This window comes from Urtica dioica, chromosome 6, assembly GCF_054948205.1.
Source record: "Urtica dioica subsp. dioica isolate 48M chromosome 6, U.dioica_male_clone48M_v1_H2, whole genome shotgun sequence".
NCBI lineage: Eukaryota > Viridiplantae > Streptophyta > Magnoliopsida > Rosales > Urticaceae > Urtica > Urtica dioica.
In genome coordinates this window covers 2,981,757-2,999,878 of record NC_142761.1, presented here as the reverse complement: position 1 = coordinate 2,999,878, position 18,122 = coordinate 2,981,757, and the positions used below count along the sequence as shown (strand labels likewise).

Sequence of the window (18,122 nt, the reverse complement as noted above, 5' to 3'; positions counted from 1 at the left end):
GAGACAAAGATGCACATATCACGCTCCGAAATGCATTGATCGACCATTTGTGGGAGATATATTCTAATTCAGATGTGTAATTGTACTTTTTTATTTTATTTTATGTTATTTGTTACGTATTGTATTTTGTGTTTGATAAATATTAAGTTTATTTCGTGTTAATTTGTATTTTGAATAATTTTATGGAGTAATACTTCATTATTAAATAATGAATAAGTGGTATAATTAAAAGATATTAAATAAATATAAGGGTATAGAAATAAATAAGAGAAAGTTGAATATAAAATTAATATTTCAATTTGGTGTAAAAAATAGAGTTCGGTTGGAGATGAGGTAGTGTTTGATGTGACATATACTGTAAAATAGAATAGAAAATGGTGTTATCGGGTGGAGTTGGTCTAACGCTTTACCATGAACATGATAACGTCCATATCTTCTTCTCCTCCCGTAGACACGGGAAAATGCTTTTCCTACATTGATTCCCCATCCTTTTAAAAATCGTAAATAGTTATAATAATAATAATAATAATAATAATAATAATAATAATAATAATGATAATAATAATAATAATAATAATAATAATAAATCACCAAACCGACTAGAATGTATGTGTAACCATTTTACTTACAAATACACTTTGCATTTAATCCCAATAATGTTCTCCTAATAAATCATTGTAATTAATAAGTTGTTTTTAAACAAAACATCAAATAATACAAGAAGCAAAATAATGAAAGAGAAAAGTTAAAATGCTCATACATGACATGATGAGGAAATTGTGCGGGCTGTTTTTTTTTTTTTTTTTGAGTGAGAGAAATTCACTCCAAAAGTCCATACAATTGCAGAGCATAGAAATAGATAAAAAAAAAAGCCTAAGATTCCTGTTGTAGTAGTAGGAGAGAGAGAGAGAGAGAGAGAGAGAGAGAGAGAGAGAGAGAGAGAGAGAGAGAGGAGGAGGAGATATAAAGTTTGGATTTTTGGTGTGTGCAGAGACAGAGCACATTAAATTCACCAAATCCCTTTCAAAGGTTTCCAAGCATTTAACTCTCTGATTCTCTTCTGCAATAATTCCTCAAGATCTACAAATTCAAACCCACAAATTCTTCTTCTTCACCCTAAAAAAAAAAAAAAAAATGGATGTGGGACAACTTCAGAGAAAATGGATTGACTACACAAGATCTCTGTTCATAGAGGTAAGTTGAAATGAAAAAAAAATAAAAACTTGTAATGCTATAGAGTTGTGTAAATCTCATCATATGTGTCTTAATTAAAAAAAAAAATGAAAAATAGGGATCGTTGGATGGTCAGTTTCTTCAGCTTCAACAGTTACAAGATGAGAGCAATCCAGATTTTGTCGCTGAAGTTGTGTCTCTCTTCTTTGTCGATTCCGAAAGGCTTCTCACTGATCTCACTTCTGCTATGTAACTATATCACCTTATTTTTTTTCTTCATTTTTTTTTTATTTGTTTGTCACTAAATTTCATATTTTCTCATGAAAGTTTTTTTTTATATATAATTTTTTTTTTTCAGAGATCAGCAAATTGTTGACTTCAAAAGAATTGATGCCCATGTTCACCAGTTGAAGGGTAGCTCCTCAAGGTCAATAAATATGCAAAATATTTATATTCTTGTAATTAATTAATTAATCAATAATAATGATCAGAACACATGAGTTTGAGAGATTTGTATCCTATTCCTGATAGGTTGATTTAATTTCACAAATGAACCAAACCAAACTATACTAAACTACATATCTCGTACTGATCTATGTCCAATATTCAAATAAATGGCTCAACAATTTTTTTTTCTCCATATTTTTTTTTGTAACAGCATTGGTGCTCTTGGAGTTAAAAATGCTTGCGTTGATTTCAGAAGCTATTGTGACGAACAAAACATTGAAGGGTCAGTTTCTTTCCCACTTTTTTTTTTTTTTTTTTTTTTTTTTCATGAGCATTAAATAGAAAGAATACAAAATCAGATTTTTTTTTGTCTCATTTTTGTTTTTGTTTTTTGAAGGACTATAAGATGTCTTCAACAAGTCAAACACCAGTACAGTCTCGTTAAGGCCAAGCTTGAATATCTCTTCCAAGTATGTTGTACTTGTACACTCTCAAAGATTTTTTTTTTTTTTTTATTTATTTATTTTTTATTGAATAATCTCTGGTGATTGATCATATATGTAAAACAAATAATTTAAAATTTCAGATTGAGCGCCAGATTGTTGGAGCTGGTGGGACAATCCCTATGATGGAGTTTGGTAACAATACTCTCTGAAAATGTGGACAATTGTTCTTGTTTGTTTGTATTAATTATTAGTGTTTGTCTTTTTTTTTTCTTTCTTTTTTTTTTTAACTGAAATGAAATATGTGCTTGTATGAATTGTGAGAGAGAGTTTTTTTTTTCTTCTTTCTTTCATCTGTGGTATTATGTTCTTGATCTTCTTCTAATACTGGTAATTCTCTCAAATATGCTGTACTTATCAATATCATAATTCATTTTACATGTCAAATTAGTGCTTTAAATTAAATGGACTTATGGCCGGCCAAAACAAAAGTTGATGCAAACATGAAATCTATAATCTATTATCTTGGCCTAACAAATCATTACCACTGAATAAATTATATTTGAAAATATATTTAATGTTCGTGTTTGGTTTGGACTTTGGGGTCTAGACTCTAGATTGAGAGGATTTATTTTTTCTTATTTTATTAGGAAAATGTAATTCCTTTTAATATATTAAATTATTGTTAAATATCATTTATACTAATTTTTTCATAATTGAAAATTGTTGTCTTTAAACTTAAAAACCCTAAGTCAAATATTCTAGGCAAATGGATCATTTAAATTATTTTGAGTAAAACAAACAGGGTTATATAATTGCAAGATATGATTCTTTCAACGCCAGCAATAGGGATTTTTTTAAGATTTGTAACGTAATAGTCACTACTCAATGGGGTCCTTTAAAATAATATCCAATTCCAAGCTATTAATTAATTTAGAGAAATAGTCAACATTAATCAACATCCCAATAATGCCACCCCAATTCAACATCTTCTCAAACCCTCACGTGAACAAACCTTCATAAATTTTTAACGAAGAAGTCTTTGAATCTCATCATATCCGTGTCCGTCGGGGTTTTTTCAACGTAGATCTTCCTCGATGAAGTCAATCCGACGGAGGAGGAGGGAGGGCCGAGGGAGGCGGATCTGCTTCTTCTCTGGTGAGATCGAGAGCGAAATTTGCTGATTCTTTTCCGGCGGATTCCGGCGAGAAGCTCTCTGGCATCGACTAGGTTTTGGAGAAGACGCGGAGGAATGAGAGAACGTCCGAGGCGGAGCCTCCCTAGATGGATCTGTGTTCCCTGACTCGTTTGCTTCTGCAAGTCCAGTTCGACGACAGTTAATTTGATTAATCTGATTAACTGTGACGAACCTCTTCCGAAAACGATTTCGAACATCGACGAGTCCCGCGGTTGCGCTGATCTGGCCATTCGAAGGTCGTAAGTCCTGTTTCTGCGTATAAACTGTGAAGTTAATTAAATTAACTGTGAAGGTTAATCCAATTAACTATGACGATCTTCATCCGAAAACGATCTCGAACATCGGCGAGTCCCATGGTTGCATCGATCCGGCCGTTCGAAGGTTGCAAGTCCAGTTCTGAGTATTAACTGTGAATGTTAATCCGATTAACTTTGAATGTTAATCCGATTAACTGTGAATGTTAATCGGATTAAATCTGCATGGGTTAATCTGATTGCTTCATCCACGACGATGATCAGGAATTCGGGCTTCTCGCCGGTGAAAAAGGATTCAACTTTGCTCTGGCGAGTCTGGTAGAGCTCGGCGTGGGTTCAGAGTAAGATGTTTGTGACGTCTAGGGTTTCGAGTTTCTGTACAATGGCGAAACCGAATCCGGCAGTGTCGGAGTCAATCTCTATGCCGTTCAAGTCTTCGAAAGCCAAGAGAGACGATGTCAGAGCTCTGGGGTCGCAAATTTCGATTTGACGGAGTTGTTAGGATTGAAGATGATGAAGACGTTTTTGTAAAAATGTATAATTGATATATTGTATTGTTGGGTTTGAGTTTGGACTATTTGAATTAAACTCATAATTAGACTATTATTTTAAAGAATGAGTCTAATATGAACTAAATAGCTAATCCGCCCCTTTTTTTTCTTCCTCCTTAGCGTGCGTGTGTTTTAAATTTTTTAAAGAAATGATTCGTGCTAAATTGCGGAAATCAGTGCTTGCATTGGATACCCTATCTTTTATTCCCTTTTCTTCTATATATATAATTTATTCTAATTGTTCCCTGAATTAAAGGTCATATGAAAACAAAAACTCTACGCAATTCTTTTTGTGGCGCAATAACAATCGATGTGCCATTGCTTTCTCATTATAAAATTTTTGTCTGTAAATCATTGACCTGCCCATTAATGCCTGAATCTTTATTTAATAATTTAACAAGTCGTTCGATATTTCCCCCGTGTAATTATTACTTCTTTTTGCATTTTTAACTTTAAGGTATCCAGAAACATTTATATTAAAGAATTTAAGACATTGTATTGTGACTGATTCTATTCCGGAAATTCCAGGTTCAACCGGAATGGAAAATTATTGTCCAGAATCCGATAGAAACAGAATAAAATTTTTGGGAACGAATCGAAATTAGTTTCTGTTAAAAAGGTAAAAAAAAAAAATTCAAATTTTGTTAGCTGTTTTTAAATTGTTTTGACTTTTTTTAATTAAATTTAACTAAAATACAAGGCATTGTTAAACTCTCTCCGAGCAAAATTAATGGGAAAATAACAATAGAAAATATATTGTATTGCTTTTCTAAATGAAAATCTAGGTTAACCTTGGCAGTAATTTTAACTAGTTAATTTGTGTAAACAAAATATAAAAATATATTTAACTGAAGTTTAATCTTTTTTTTTTTTATAGAGAAATTGGTGGAGATAATGATAGTAAGAATGACACAATCCATACAAAATCGGAAGTATATTTGTTGCCTTTACCACGCTAAAATGTTAATGTTCCCTTGCCCCATCAATATAAGTTATTTCATGTTATGAAATGTGTTATCGGGATATGTTTAGATGTGTCATGAGAAGATGAATTTGCTCTTTCTCCTCTTGCATTTGCTCGATCGACAAATTGATGAAGAGCGAGAAACACCAATTGACTTGATGTGGTGAAGTGAAGGTTCGTCCAGAAAACCTTGTAAAGCTCATTGAAACCTTCCACGACCATCTGATGATCGTGTGGAACGTAATCTTGTCCAACAAATAATTTTTTTTATGAATCATCAAAAAGAAATACCCTTCAAATTTAACAAAGATGGTTTAAAATAAAGTTTAAAATAGCGCACGAGATAGAGGTATCCCGCAAAATATCATGCTTTTCGCGGATTGATTTGAACATCCCCCATGGTATGTTTTAAAAATCATACAAATATCATGAATACCATAAATACCACAAATTTACCACTATAAATAAATGTTAAATTGTAAGTTTACCGTAAGTACTGCAAATATACCACAAATACCAAAAAAATCCACAATTATTTTTTGCTTTAATATTTTACTCATGAATCCTTTTTATTCAAAATAATTTTAATGTTAGTCATAAATCAAATATCATCAATTGATGATATATTAATATAATATATTAGATATGATTCATATTAATTTATTTGTTTCTCAAATATTTTGCGGAATACTCCTTTCTTTGCGATTTACCCCTGCAATAACAGTATACCACGTGGCATGAGATATCACTATTGTTAATCAAATAACACGTTATACTAGTAAAATCGGAAGTGTGGCGCTACCGTGGTAAATAGTATTTTAATCCTTAATTTACAATAGTAACGGTTCGATAAAAAGAGGTAACTTTCTTTGATCTCAATATTTTGCGGCGGTGGTGGTGGAGGTGGTGTATTACATCCTCAAGATTGAGAAGAAGACGAGAAGATGTGATAACAATTGAGAGTAATAATGATAACAACAATAATATTTGTAAAACTTGATAGAACTCGAGTTTGTGTGTATTGAGAGGGTTGGAGAAATTGGAGATTGATTTGTGAAGAAAAAGTGAAGAAAAGGGGGGTTGGGGTGTATTTATAAGGAAAAAAATTGTGTAGTTAAAAAAAATAATTGATTTATAAAATTCAGAGTAACATCAAATCGAAACAGTTCTATTTTTTGGGCCGTCGGAGATAACTCCCCATTCTGTTTATCCTGACAATATAATATAATTGATTGATTGTGCACAAAAAGTGGTAACCAACTTTAGGTAGTTTTTGTTTAGAATATATAAAATTGAAATTAGTCATTGGAATTAATAATAATTTCAGTGGAGTGGTTTCAATCATTTTAATTATATTTGTCGAATGAATTTCTTAATCACACCAATATTTTGCAACATTTTCATTGAATTCATTTTGGCTAAAGATAAGATACGTAAAGAAAACAATAGGTGAAGAGAATATTCTCCTTCTTTGTGTGCCCAAAAAAAGAGCCTTGGCCAATCTATATACATCCTATAATATTATTTTGCTGAGAAAATGTTTCATCAAATTTGCTAAATGATAAGATTCCGATGTGACCAGATGTTCGAAAGTAGTGAAGAAAACTAATCCACATATTCCAATGCTTCCCATGGTTTTTATACGAACAATTTAGAGATGCATAACCAAAAATTTGCAGTCGGTGAATATATATATATATATATATATATATATATATATATATATATATATATATATATATATATATATATTACATAAATGACCAATAGGTTTATGTGAGAGGCTTATTTTGCCACATCCTTTTCTGTTCATCAAAACTTGCTATCACAGCAGATTGTTTCACATCACTAAGTTGCTTAGAGAAGAGGCTATAATAAGCCATTGGGTCTAATTCCTCCAAAACCCTCACTGATTTCCCTTGCTTTGGGTCAACCCAAGTTTGACCATCTCTTGCTTCATTGCCTTTGGCATAGACTTTGATGGGTTTGACTTGTGATCTTGCATTGATCATCATCAAGCCATTGGAATCATGGTCACTAGCCAATACCACTGCACCTAGAATCTCCCCCAAGAAAGTCTCCTACAAAAAATTAATTCAATTTAAAAAAAAAAAATTAAAATCTTTATATCTATAAAGTCAAGTGAGGAAAAGGGTTTTTCGGTCTTTTTACCATGTGTTGGTACCGGCCGCGGGGTTGGTTTAAGCGCCGGAGCCTCGAGAGCAAGCGGAGAGAGAAGCGGGACTCGGGCGTCTTTAGGTTCATTGCCTCTAAAGCCTTTGAGAACGAGCTCACGCTTCGTTGAGCGCTTAGTGGGATCATAGTGATGCGTAGAGCCGATTCGAAGACCGCTTTTGCGGCTAAGGGATCGAGAAACATGTTGAACTCCGCGTACTTGTTTGATGGGAGCGTGAACACATTGCCTTGGTCCGATTCGCCGTTTCTTATGTGCCCTCCAACTATATACACTCGCTGCAAAAAAAAAAAAAAAAAAAAAAATTATGAAAAAAAATGAGAAAATTGTCTTTGTCCATTCACCTAGGCCCGGCTATACTTCAAGGGAAGTTAAATCATTGATTTAGACTTCAGTCAGTAGTAGGTTTAAATATGTAGAAAAACGTCCTTAAATAATTTGATTTTAGGCGAAAATACACTTGATGGCCTATAGAAATGTATTAAGAAAAAGGCACCAAACATAAAATTTCTTTTCGTCCCAAAAAATCTTGATTCGGGCCTGCATTCACCGTTCATGTTCTTACAAAGTATGTTAATTAAGCTAATTAAGTTTTGATAATATGTTAAGATTCATTTAAGTCTTTTTAACATAGCTAGTCTCTAAACAATTAGTTGCAGTTTGATCCCTAACTTTAATTTTTTTTTTTTTGTTGTTGTAGCATTTCAGTCTTTTTCATAAAAATATGAAGTTTTATAATGAAATCCTAAGAAACTTAAGCATATTATATTTATTAATTTACATAGGAAACTAATTAAATAGTATTCAAGCTCTAAAAATACTAAAAATAACAATTTTGACTTCTAAGAGTAAGGTTTTCTTTTAATTGACACTCTTCTAGAATCATATACTTTTAAGTATGCAAATGGGTTTAAAAATATTTTTATCAAAGTGCAACAGAATCAATAGTGTGATGACTGTTTTGTTCAACAAATTAACTTAAAAAAAAATGCTCTCTAAAAAGCCTTCACGCCAATTTGATTATGATACCATGTTTAGAGTTACTGGGTTCTATCTCAAAACTGAAATTCAATTATACACTTGCCTGAATTAGAGGTGTTGCCTTTTTGTTGGAAGAAATGAGTTTGGCTAAATTGGTGAGAGGACCATTGGTGAGAACTGTGATCTTAGACCTTGAAACCAAACTATCATTCAAAACTGACTCCCAAACCTCCTTAGCAAGTGGTTGTCTAAGCTCCGGATTATCAGTGTCCCGGGGAGCCCCGAATCTCACCGAATTCTCCGCTGAATATCTACTCCCCAAAAAAAACAAGGCAAAATTAAAAATATGTATTTTAATATTTTTTTAAGTGTCTTCTTTGAGTAGATTGCTTACTGGGAATTGAACTTGAACATTACTGTTTTTGAATTATTAACTTTTATTTATTTTTACCAAAATCAATTTTTTTTCCACATGTATTACCAAATTTGTCACAAAATGCTGAATTTTGTGACAAGTTTGATAATCGATGTGAAATAAAGCTCTCTAGATATATAGCCACTCAAGTTTTGTCATCTAACCAACTTTTGATAAATTTGAAACAAATAGCCTTATGAGATTTTATTAGCAAAGCCAAAAACACATTAATAGTTGTAAATATTTGTTAATAATTATAAATAACCATCAAACTCTAAGGGCATAAATAGAATGTTAAAAACGTTCAATTAATATCACATCACCATAATGACTATTTACTTAAAATTTACAAAAAATTATCTATTTAGCAAATCTCTAAATTTTGGTGGCTTAATTACTCAATTAATAGTTCATTTTGGTGGTTTACATACTTACTCAATTAAAAGTTGGCTATTTAGCAAAAACTAGTTCATTTTGGTTTTAAAAAGAAATCCAAGACTCATATCATGTCGAATTTCCTTGTTTATTATGGGCCAAGCCAATCCTAGCCACGCTAACCTTCTAGGGCTTCTAGGCAAGTCTCTGGCGAGGCCATAGAGCGTATCGGAGTCGAGAAAGCCTCCACTTCCGTGCGGGATGGCCTTGGCATATTTGCAGTCTCCAACGGCCGAAAAGGTTGGTTCTGTTTGGTTTACAGCGTAGACTTCTCCGAGGCCGACCGGAATGTCGTCCCGTCCCATCATGTGAAGCAAATCATAGACCACGTCGATAGTTGCCGCGTTTGCCCATCCCGTTGGACTTACTATGATTGCCTTCATTAGAAAAAAAAATATGGATTAGTACAAATAAATGACATTTTGAGTAGTTTTAGTACAAAAATTTAATGAGGACTTGCTGTAAACATAATTTAGTTTTTTAGCGCATATAGTTTGTGAACTATTATATGACATTTTAGTCCTTAAAACTATTTTTACAGCCAGAATATTATTTTTGTAGTATTTTATATCAATTTTCATAAAATATTTTCTTCTCTTAATGAAATTCAGCACCTAAGCATCTTAAATATATTTACAAACTTAAATAATGTGTTCTAAAATTTCAAAAAGTTTCATTAATAAAACGCTATTTCATACCGATCCAAAATTATTCTGAACTTGTATCGTGTTTTTGTATTTAAATTATAATTTAATTATTCTTTTTTTTATATAAAATTAAAAATTATTTAAGCTGTAAAATATGTTTTAAGTGGTAGATTTCATTTAAAAAAATTAATGCTTATTTTTAAATTGACTATAGTATTGCAAAGTAAATAGTTAAGACTATTTTGCTTACAAATTTATTTAAAGATCAAAATGTAACTCGCATAACAATTCAAAGACTCTTTACACTAAAATAAAACTTATAAATATGTACCTTGAGATTGATGGTTTCAACAGGGACTTTAAGGAGGTAAAACAAGGCTAGGAAGTCTCCAACACTCATGTCCATGTCAAAAACAACTGGCTTCCCAAGCTTCTTCGTTCCGAAATTAGGTTTCAATACAACTTCTTTGTAATAAGGAAATTGTGCCGTGAAGTTGAATCTCCCACTGTGTTGAGGCTTGTTCAAAACCTTTCATTAAAAAAAAAAAAAAAAAAACTTACAATTATGTAAACAAAAGCATAGTAAGGGAAATGGAATAAAAACAATTGGACTTTACATCTAAGAAGTTTTTGTAGAAGGCTCTTGTAAGTGGGCTTTTCGTGTCCGGATTCGGCTTCGCTTTTGTTGCGACAAGGACGGTTACGCCCTCGGACCCGGTTACCTCGGCGGTGTAACCATCCTGTTGGTCAAAGTTCCAAGTGACATTTTTAGATTCCATATATATGTTACATTTTTGTGCTAAAAATTAGTATTTCTTTTTTTATTACCTTGCACCTTCCTTGGCCATTTTTGACAATGCAGAATGGATCTCTAACTCCCGTTTGGACATGGCCGCTGTGGACACCGCCTTTTTTCAGCCCAAATTTGGGGACTTTTAGACCATCGAAGAACGGATTTGAGCCGTCCGATAAGCCATAAGGCTCGTTCGAAGTGATTACGGTTACGTTCATGTATTTCATTTCAGCGAATTCGTTTTCTCCGTTGTGGTCATTCGCGTTGCTCATGATAGAAACTGCCACGCCGGCAGTGATTGAGTCCCACATGAAATAGCTCTGGCAGTATGAATAAAATAAGAATGGGAAAATATCATCTATATATCCAACGGTGGAGGCAGAAACAAAATTCAAGGGGGTCCATAGTCAAAATAAATTTTTGGTAGATAATAATATAATATAAAACTTAGAAGTGACAAAAATTGAAATTAAAATGTGATTAGAATATTGTTTTATAAACTTCAGTATGTTTCTTAATTATGAACACTAATAGAATAAAAATAATATTTAGTAGAATAAAAATATTAAGGACTAAATATTATTTTTATTATGTGAGCAAAAAAAATAATCTAAAAGGGCTCGAATGTAAAAAGAAAAAAAAATTTAGGGCCGACACGTATGCCCGTCACAGTCTATATTCCTTTAGTTTGGTATATTTGTGCATCATATTTTAAAGTGGATTACAACTATCCCATCGATTTTATGTTTATTGATAAATTAAAATACACTCGAATAATAGAAGGTTTGTGTTTATGACATTAAGCGCGGAGGGAAAAAAGTTACCGTATAGAATTGGTCATCGAACCATGTGTCCCGAGCCATCTTCAGCGATTGAAAGATATATTGCGCCTCGTAAGTACTTTGCGTATTCTCAAATACATCGAAGAATTCCTCGTTTATCGGAATCGTATTCGTCGCGTCCAGAGGAACAAGGGTAATGGGAATTCCAGAATGAAAGACCTGCACAATAAATAAAATTAATATTATTTCTAGAGCATTGATTTTCATCAGCGCGCTGATATGGACATAATAATAATACATGCAGGTGGGGCCCACATGCAACGTACTTGATATGCCGCGAAAGGGTCTACAAACATATTGAACTCGGCGTAAGGATTGCTCGGGTAAGTGGTGAACATATTTCCCGGGTCGCCGCATTGTCTCGGCGTGCAAGCCGAGCCGGCGTTTTTAGGACAACATCCAGTCGGGTTCTTCGATCTCACGCCGCCACCCATCACATAAATATGCTCCACATTTTTCTTCAAGTGTGGGTGTTTCATAAGAAATATCGCCAAATTTGTATGCCCTCCTAAAATAATGATAGTTATTGGTCCTTTGGATATTTTCTCATACAATACTCCTTGAGTAGTTGGTTGTTTAAGAGGTGTATATCTCCTGTTACCCTAAAAGACCAAAAAAAAAAGAAATTAAAATATCAAGAGAGACTTGATGCACAAGTAATCTTCTAAATAAAGTCAATAATTATGGTACCTGGGGAAGAAATCTTTTTCTAATCCCATAATTAGCATCAATGTCTAAACGACCTCCTTGACCAATTGGAATAGATTGTCTATATCTACACCTTCCAAAAGTTCCCATGCCCTGCCATGCCCACACATATTGAGGATCAAAATTATTAATAAATAAAAGGGAGATGGATATAATATCTGGAAGTAAATTTGGACAAATACATCTAAAATCATTTTGTGACAATATTGTCACAAAAACGAATTATTTTACGACTGACGTTGTCAGAAAACTGAGTGTTTTGTGACAACATTGTCACAAAGTGAACATAACTATGTCATTTTTGTTTAGAAAATATAAATCGTCCCAAATTACTCATAGTTACGGCATTTACCTAAAAAAAGTCGCCCAAATAATTTTTTTCAATAATAATGAAATTAAATTATTAATTATTATTCGAAACCTGCTCGATTATGGGAAGATATCCTCCCACGTTTTGGAGGATTGTGCCGTTTTTTGTGATCCCTCCTTCGCCTCCAACTCCGACAGCGATGTCATCACGGCCCATCATATAAAGGAGGTCGTAGATTTGGTTCACTGCGTGTCCCGCGTTGGTCCACCCATTTGTGTTCACAGTCACACCCTGGATTTAAAAAAAGAACCTTATTCTATTAAAAAATTTGTTGCCAAAAATAAAATAATTTAACATTGGTGTGTGTTTTAGTACTTTTTAAATGACCTCTCCAAGAATAGATTTGTTGGTAAGTTAAAAAGATGATATTATAATAAATCTCTTTCTGAAACAGATTAATTAATAAGCTAATTTTAAATTATGAAACCCTAGGTTTGACCATGAAAATGTGAACAAGATCTCAATAGCAACCAGGCAAAATTTCAAGGTTGCATGTTTACTCTTTTATAAGAGTCCATTAGATATATATAGTCATATTTACAATTTCACATATGTTATATAATCAACGTTTCGTAAATCTTATATAAATAATCACGTTCATGTATTTACACGCGTAAATTGACGTAAATACATCACTATTTTATTTTAAAGAAAAGGCAAACAAAAAATGTCATGTCATATTTGTGGCTATTTACTTAAGATTTATAAAATGTTGATTATATAGCAATAACAAACGTTTTAGTTGGTTAGTTACCGAATTTTTTGATTTTATAATCAACAACAATAATAACAATAAAAAAATATAAATATATAAATCAAATGACCAAACTTATTCTGCAGATGAGAAAAGCTTCTTTTCTTTTTAACATTTGACTAGTATTTTCTTTCTCTTTCATGAAAGATAGTAAAAGTTGACCATATATGACGAATAATTATGCAATAATAAATAAATAAGAACCTACCTCTAACTCAAAATCTGATCTGTTAAGCTTCAAGAGGTACAAGAGGGCAAAGAAATCATCTGTATCAACATCCGTGTCCAAAAGAATCCGGCGAGGCTTCGCTTCGACGATGCTGCGAAAATCCAAAACTCCTAAAAGAAGCACCAAAAATACAACACACGTGTCCTTGTGGAACAACATTTCTATTTCTGATCAATAACAAACCCAGATGAAAAGAAGGAGTAGTTTTGATTGTGTATCTCCAAACTTCAAAGAACTATCAAAGGTTGTGATAAGCCCTGAAATAACATGGGAACAAACAAGTTAGAAGGCAAAATGACAAAACTATACTTTTTATGTGGACACAAATCGATGAAAGTAGAAGAGTATATATAAAACTATTTGCAATTCATTGCATATCTTCAAGTTTTGATATTGAAAAATGAAGATAAGAAATTTTTATAGTAAAAAAGAAAAAGAAAAAAGTGATGCTGAGTGGCTTAGACTTACCGTAAATATTTACAACATGCTCTCTCTCTCTCTCTCTCTCTCTCTCTCTCTCTCTCTCTCGCAAGTCAATGCTGAGCTTAAACCATCTTGGAAGGAGCTAATATGTACTATTAATAACATATTAAAAAATAAGTTCTGGAATAATTAAATGCACTTTGATTTGATGATATCTTTTGCTAATTCTTGTTTCTTTAGGATGCTTTGTCTGACCAATTTTTTTGTTGGCTCTTCTTTCTTCTAAGTTTTTTTTTTCCTATTAATAAACTAAAACCATGCATGGTGTGCTGTCAATTATAATAAACTATGTACATATAGGAGCCTAGGTCATGGGCATGGGCATCATGAACTTGGGCTCAAGATTCATTCAACCAAATATATATTATAAAATGAGAAAGTAATCACAACAAATCAAATTCTATTCATTAATTTTGACCAATTATTGTCGTCTCTTGAAAAATTTCGCTTTTTGAGCCTTGAAGAAGATAAATCATTAACATTCTAACTTTTTTTTTCCCCGTGAAAATGTGAATGAAAAATCAAGAAATTTGCTTTTGAGCATCTCCGGCCTTGAATGCGGAGACAGGGTATGCACGATCAAATCGCTTAATACGGTTTGAACCATTTTTTTTTTTAATAAAAAGCATAAAAAAATATATTGATAAAAATTAAAAGGCTTAAATTACAAAATAAGCTCAAATAAAATTCAAAAAATTTCACATGAAAAGGATGAAAAGTATATCATAAACAATCGTAAATACAAGTGGTACCTAGGATAGCCTAGTGGTAATTCCACACCACCTCCTGTGTGGAGGTCGTGGGTTCAATCCTCACTGCAGCAAAGCTGCCTTCGAAAAAAAAAACAATCATAAATACAACAAAATAACATGTGAGTTACCCGTTTATGCAGGTAACCAGTCATTATCAGATTATTACACGAATCAAAGCAAAAACGCCGGTATTCGCCTATTGTAGATTGTGGCTATAGAGGTCTTGCTTAACTGAGATCCACGCCTAAATAAAACCATATCTTATATCCGAGATTCAGATCTGAAGAAACTAACCACTCCGATTAAAGATCGGGCGGTACAAAAATTAGATTTAATAAGTCTTGATTATTGAAGTATACTCGAAAAGAAAAAGCAAAAACATGAAGAATAAAATAAAGATAAAAAAAATATCTTCCCTTGAGTCGAGAGTCCTCTATTGGTCGAGACCACCGAGTTTTCGTGTTCCAAAAGTGGCGATGACACCGAAGATTGAAAGTTCAAGTCCTGATTTTTTGAGAAAAAAAGCGCAGCGGGTAGTTAATATTTAGTAACTACAAACTTTTCAAAAATTTATGGTTTGAACATTTTTAGACCACATTGAATCGTTTTAAAATTATAAATTAAACTAGACTAAACTGTTAAATAATCTGTCTGGTGTGGACCGATTTAATAAATGGTTTTTAAATATTTTTTTTATTTTCTAAATAGAATAGCAATAAAAAATAGAAAAATATATTAACATAAATATATATTAAGTACGATATCCAACCCAAATTAATAACTTAGAAATTAGAATGTCATATTTTGAAACATAGCTTAAAAATTTAGAACCAGTCCAATTAGGTAAAATTATGCCGCACTGTTTTAGGCCGATTTTAAATTATGCCAGACCTAATCAAAACATTTTTGAAAGTTCAGATCTATTGTAAAACTTGTTTGTTAAATGATGTTAAGAACAACAAGACAAACAACAAGCAACAGATACCGAAAGCAAATAAAGAACACCAAGAAATGGTAACCCAGTTCGGCCTCAAATGCCTACTCTGGGGGGGGTATCAATCCCGGTGAAAAGAACAACTTCACTAGACAATATGCTGAGTACACGTCAGAATACAATGGATGATCACCTTCCACTATTCCTAACTCTAAGCTATTTCTATGGGTTGTTAACCTATGCTCCCCCTAGGTTTGAGCTCTCCTAAGTTTGAGCTCTCCTCACTTTTCACTCTTACACTCTCCCAGTGTTTCACTTCATTACAAAAACAAAATAAGACAGCAACAACTGTAAAACACACTAGGTAGGACTTCGCCGAACGAGAGTAAAAAACCTAGAAAAACCAAAAACCACATACACTCTTTTCAAAGTTTGTTTCGGCGGCAAAAAGTATTGCACTCACCTAAAGTAAGACGTTCTCTTTTATAAGAGACAACAAAAGAGAATGTCATGTGATCGGACACCAAGATATGTGGTGCACATCAGGACGAGGACAGTAAAAAAATTATCAGGAAGGCCACGTCGAATCGTGTCAGGTGGCACATAGAGTTGTCTTAATTAAATGGCCAACTCATTGTAACTACAATTTTTTTAATTCGGAACAATAGTGTAAAAAATCGATAGTTTATTCTAATTAACGGTTTTTACAAACTATTACAAAAAAGATGAGTTCAAATCAAGCGAAAAATATAATCTAGCCTAATTGCTTTTGGCACGTGGCTCATCTCTCTGCAAGCGCACTACTTGAGACTAGCCGACTATAGATACATCATGCAAGAATTCTCTTAATTATTGCAATAAGCATGAGAGTCATAGACTGCCTAATTGTAGAAATATCAAACCCCAAAAGTCTTGATTGCAAAACACTCCAATGTTAAAGTATATATTTAGGCGAATTTAGGTATATAGACTTACTAAAATATAGAAATTGTGTTGTTGAGGCCTGTAAATTTTACGTGTTGTGTTAGATGAGATTATATGAATAGTATTTTAAAAGTGTAATATTTTTAAAATAGTGGTTGTTTAATTTCTTCTAAAAAATATATTTTTTAAACTGTGAATGGTTTATTTTCTTCATAAATAAAACAGTATACAATAATAAAAAAAATTAAATATATTCCAAAATAGTAAACAATTAGAAAAATTAATAAACATCGAGAAAAAAAAATGATTGTTTATAATTTGAAAAACACAATTTTGTGATAAAAAAAAAATATAAACACGCTTTTCTTATGTTAAGTATTAAGAACACACTATCAGATTCAACTTTCACGTGTAAGATTAAGTCATTTTTGCTTTCGTTAAAATTTTACCAAATGTCTATTAGTTTTTGTACAAAACCTCAAGTATGTAAGCTACATATTTTTCGGGTAAAATAATATATCTATATCACGGTAGGTAGATTCCAATTAGTTGACATAACATTATGGATACTAATGAACTATTAATTTAAACTAAAACAATGAACTATTAATTTAGAGTGGAAAATGCTAGCGTTGAGTATAAAACTAAATGAACTAACACTAAATCCAAAAGAAGAAGTGCATGCTCACATACAATCTTAATTTAATTGTAGTTCAAGTTTGTTTCTCTTATACATCTTCCTCTTTTCTTCCCTCTCTATATTTTCTCTTTGGATTGTTTGTCTCTTTCTTTCTTCTTATAGTTTTGTTATTCAAAACCAATATATATATATATATATATATATATATATATATATATATATATTATATATATATATATATATATATATATATTGTTAATTTATATCTACCTTTAAAGGCGGAGCTAGTAAAGGTGGTGTTTTATTACGGCATGCTTACATTGTTGCGACCGTAAAGCATAAAAATATAGAAATGCAAACAAATGTACTTAAATAAACCATTTTCATGTCTTTTCGCACATATTCAAATAAATATCTCTTTGAAAAGTATTAAAATAAGTTATAATTTAAAATACATTATTATTGGAAAAAATAATTAGTCTTTATAATAAGGAGGTTTTCCGACTAAGTCGGATTCCCAAGTTTGAGGCTTGAAGACTAGAGAAAGCTGAGTACGAGGCCATTAGAACAATGGACAATGCGCAAACAATGGCTCAAAACTCGAAGGAAAGCACATAAGCCAACATTCGAGCACTTTGTTAAGCAAAAAAATAAAAAATAAAAAATCAAATCAAGTGTTGAGCATTTGGGGGCTCACCGAGTTCTAAGCGCGAGTACCGGGGCCACTTGTAACTCCCCGTCTATCACATTCCTATTTGTCATCAAAATATTATGTCTAACTCTATTCATGTACGTTAGACGTTAAGGTGAATTTCTACGTAAGGAGATCACACCAAATGTCAAATCAAGATTGATGGTATAATTAACAACATGAATCATATGCGTCAATAACTTGATGATCGACACAATTAATTATCATGATCGATAGTGACGAAAAATGATGAATGAATCGATATCTAATCCACCTAAATGTCATTAATACAAAACTGTT

General features: G+C 32.2%; 2 protein-coding genes across 3 annotated transcripts; one reads left to right on the top strand and one right to left on the bottom strand.

Moving 5' to 3' along the window:
• Positions 1–756: 756 nt before the first annotated feature.
• AHP1 (histidine-containing phosphotransmitter 1) lies at positions 757–2,484 on the top strand. Its single transcript, XM_089617698.1, has 6 exons — positions 757–1,194; positions 1,292–1,422; positions 1,532–1,600; positions 1,832–1,903; positions 2,018–2,090; positions 2,207–2,484. The coding sequence occupies exons 1-6, from the start codon at positions 1,135–1,137 to the stop codon at positions 2,273–2,275; spliced, it is 474 nt and encodes a 157-aa protein (XP_089473824.1). The 5' UTR covers positions 757–1,134; the 3' UTR covers positions 2,276–2,484.
• Positions 2,485–6,753: 4,269 nt separating this feature from the next.
• NSH3 (inosine-uridine preferring nucleoside hydrolase family protein) lies at positions 6,754–14,124 on the bottom strand. Of its 2 annotated transcripts, XM_089617592.1 has the most exons (12): positions 13,378–13,759; positions 12,467–12,646; positions 12,028–12,138; positions 11,604–11,939; positions 11,320–11,496; positions 10,531–10,815; positions 10,320–10,442; positions 10,034–10,231; positions 9,179–9,432; positions 8,305–8,516; positions 7,203–7,498; positions 6,754–7,111 (listed from the first exon to the last, which is right to left on the bottom strand). In XM_089617592.1, exons 1-12 carry the CDS (start codon positions 13,555–13,557, stop codon positions 6,803–6,805), a joined length of 2,661 nt encoding a protein of 886 aa, XP_089473718.1. In that variant the 5' UTR covers positions 13,558–13,759; the 3' UTR covers positions 6,754–6,802. The 2 variants fall into 2 exon arrangements, with proteins under 2 accessions (XP_089473718.1, XP_089473717.1); XM_089617591.1 differs by lacking the exons at positions 6,754–7,111; positions 7,203–7,498 and adding an exon at positions 13,867–14,124 and having other exon boundaries at positions 8,254–8,516; positions 13,378–13,655.
• Between the last annotated feature and the right edge of the window lie 3,998 nt (positions 14,125–18,122).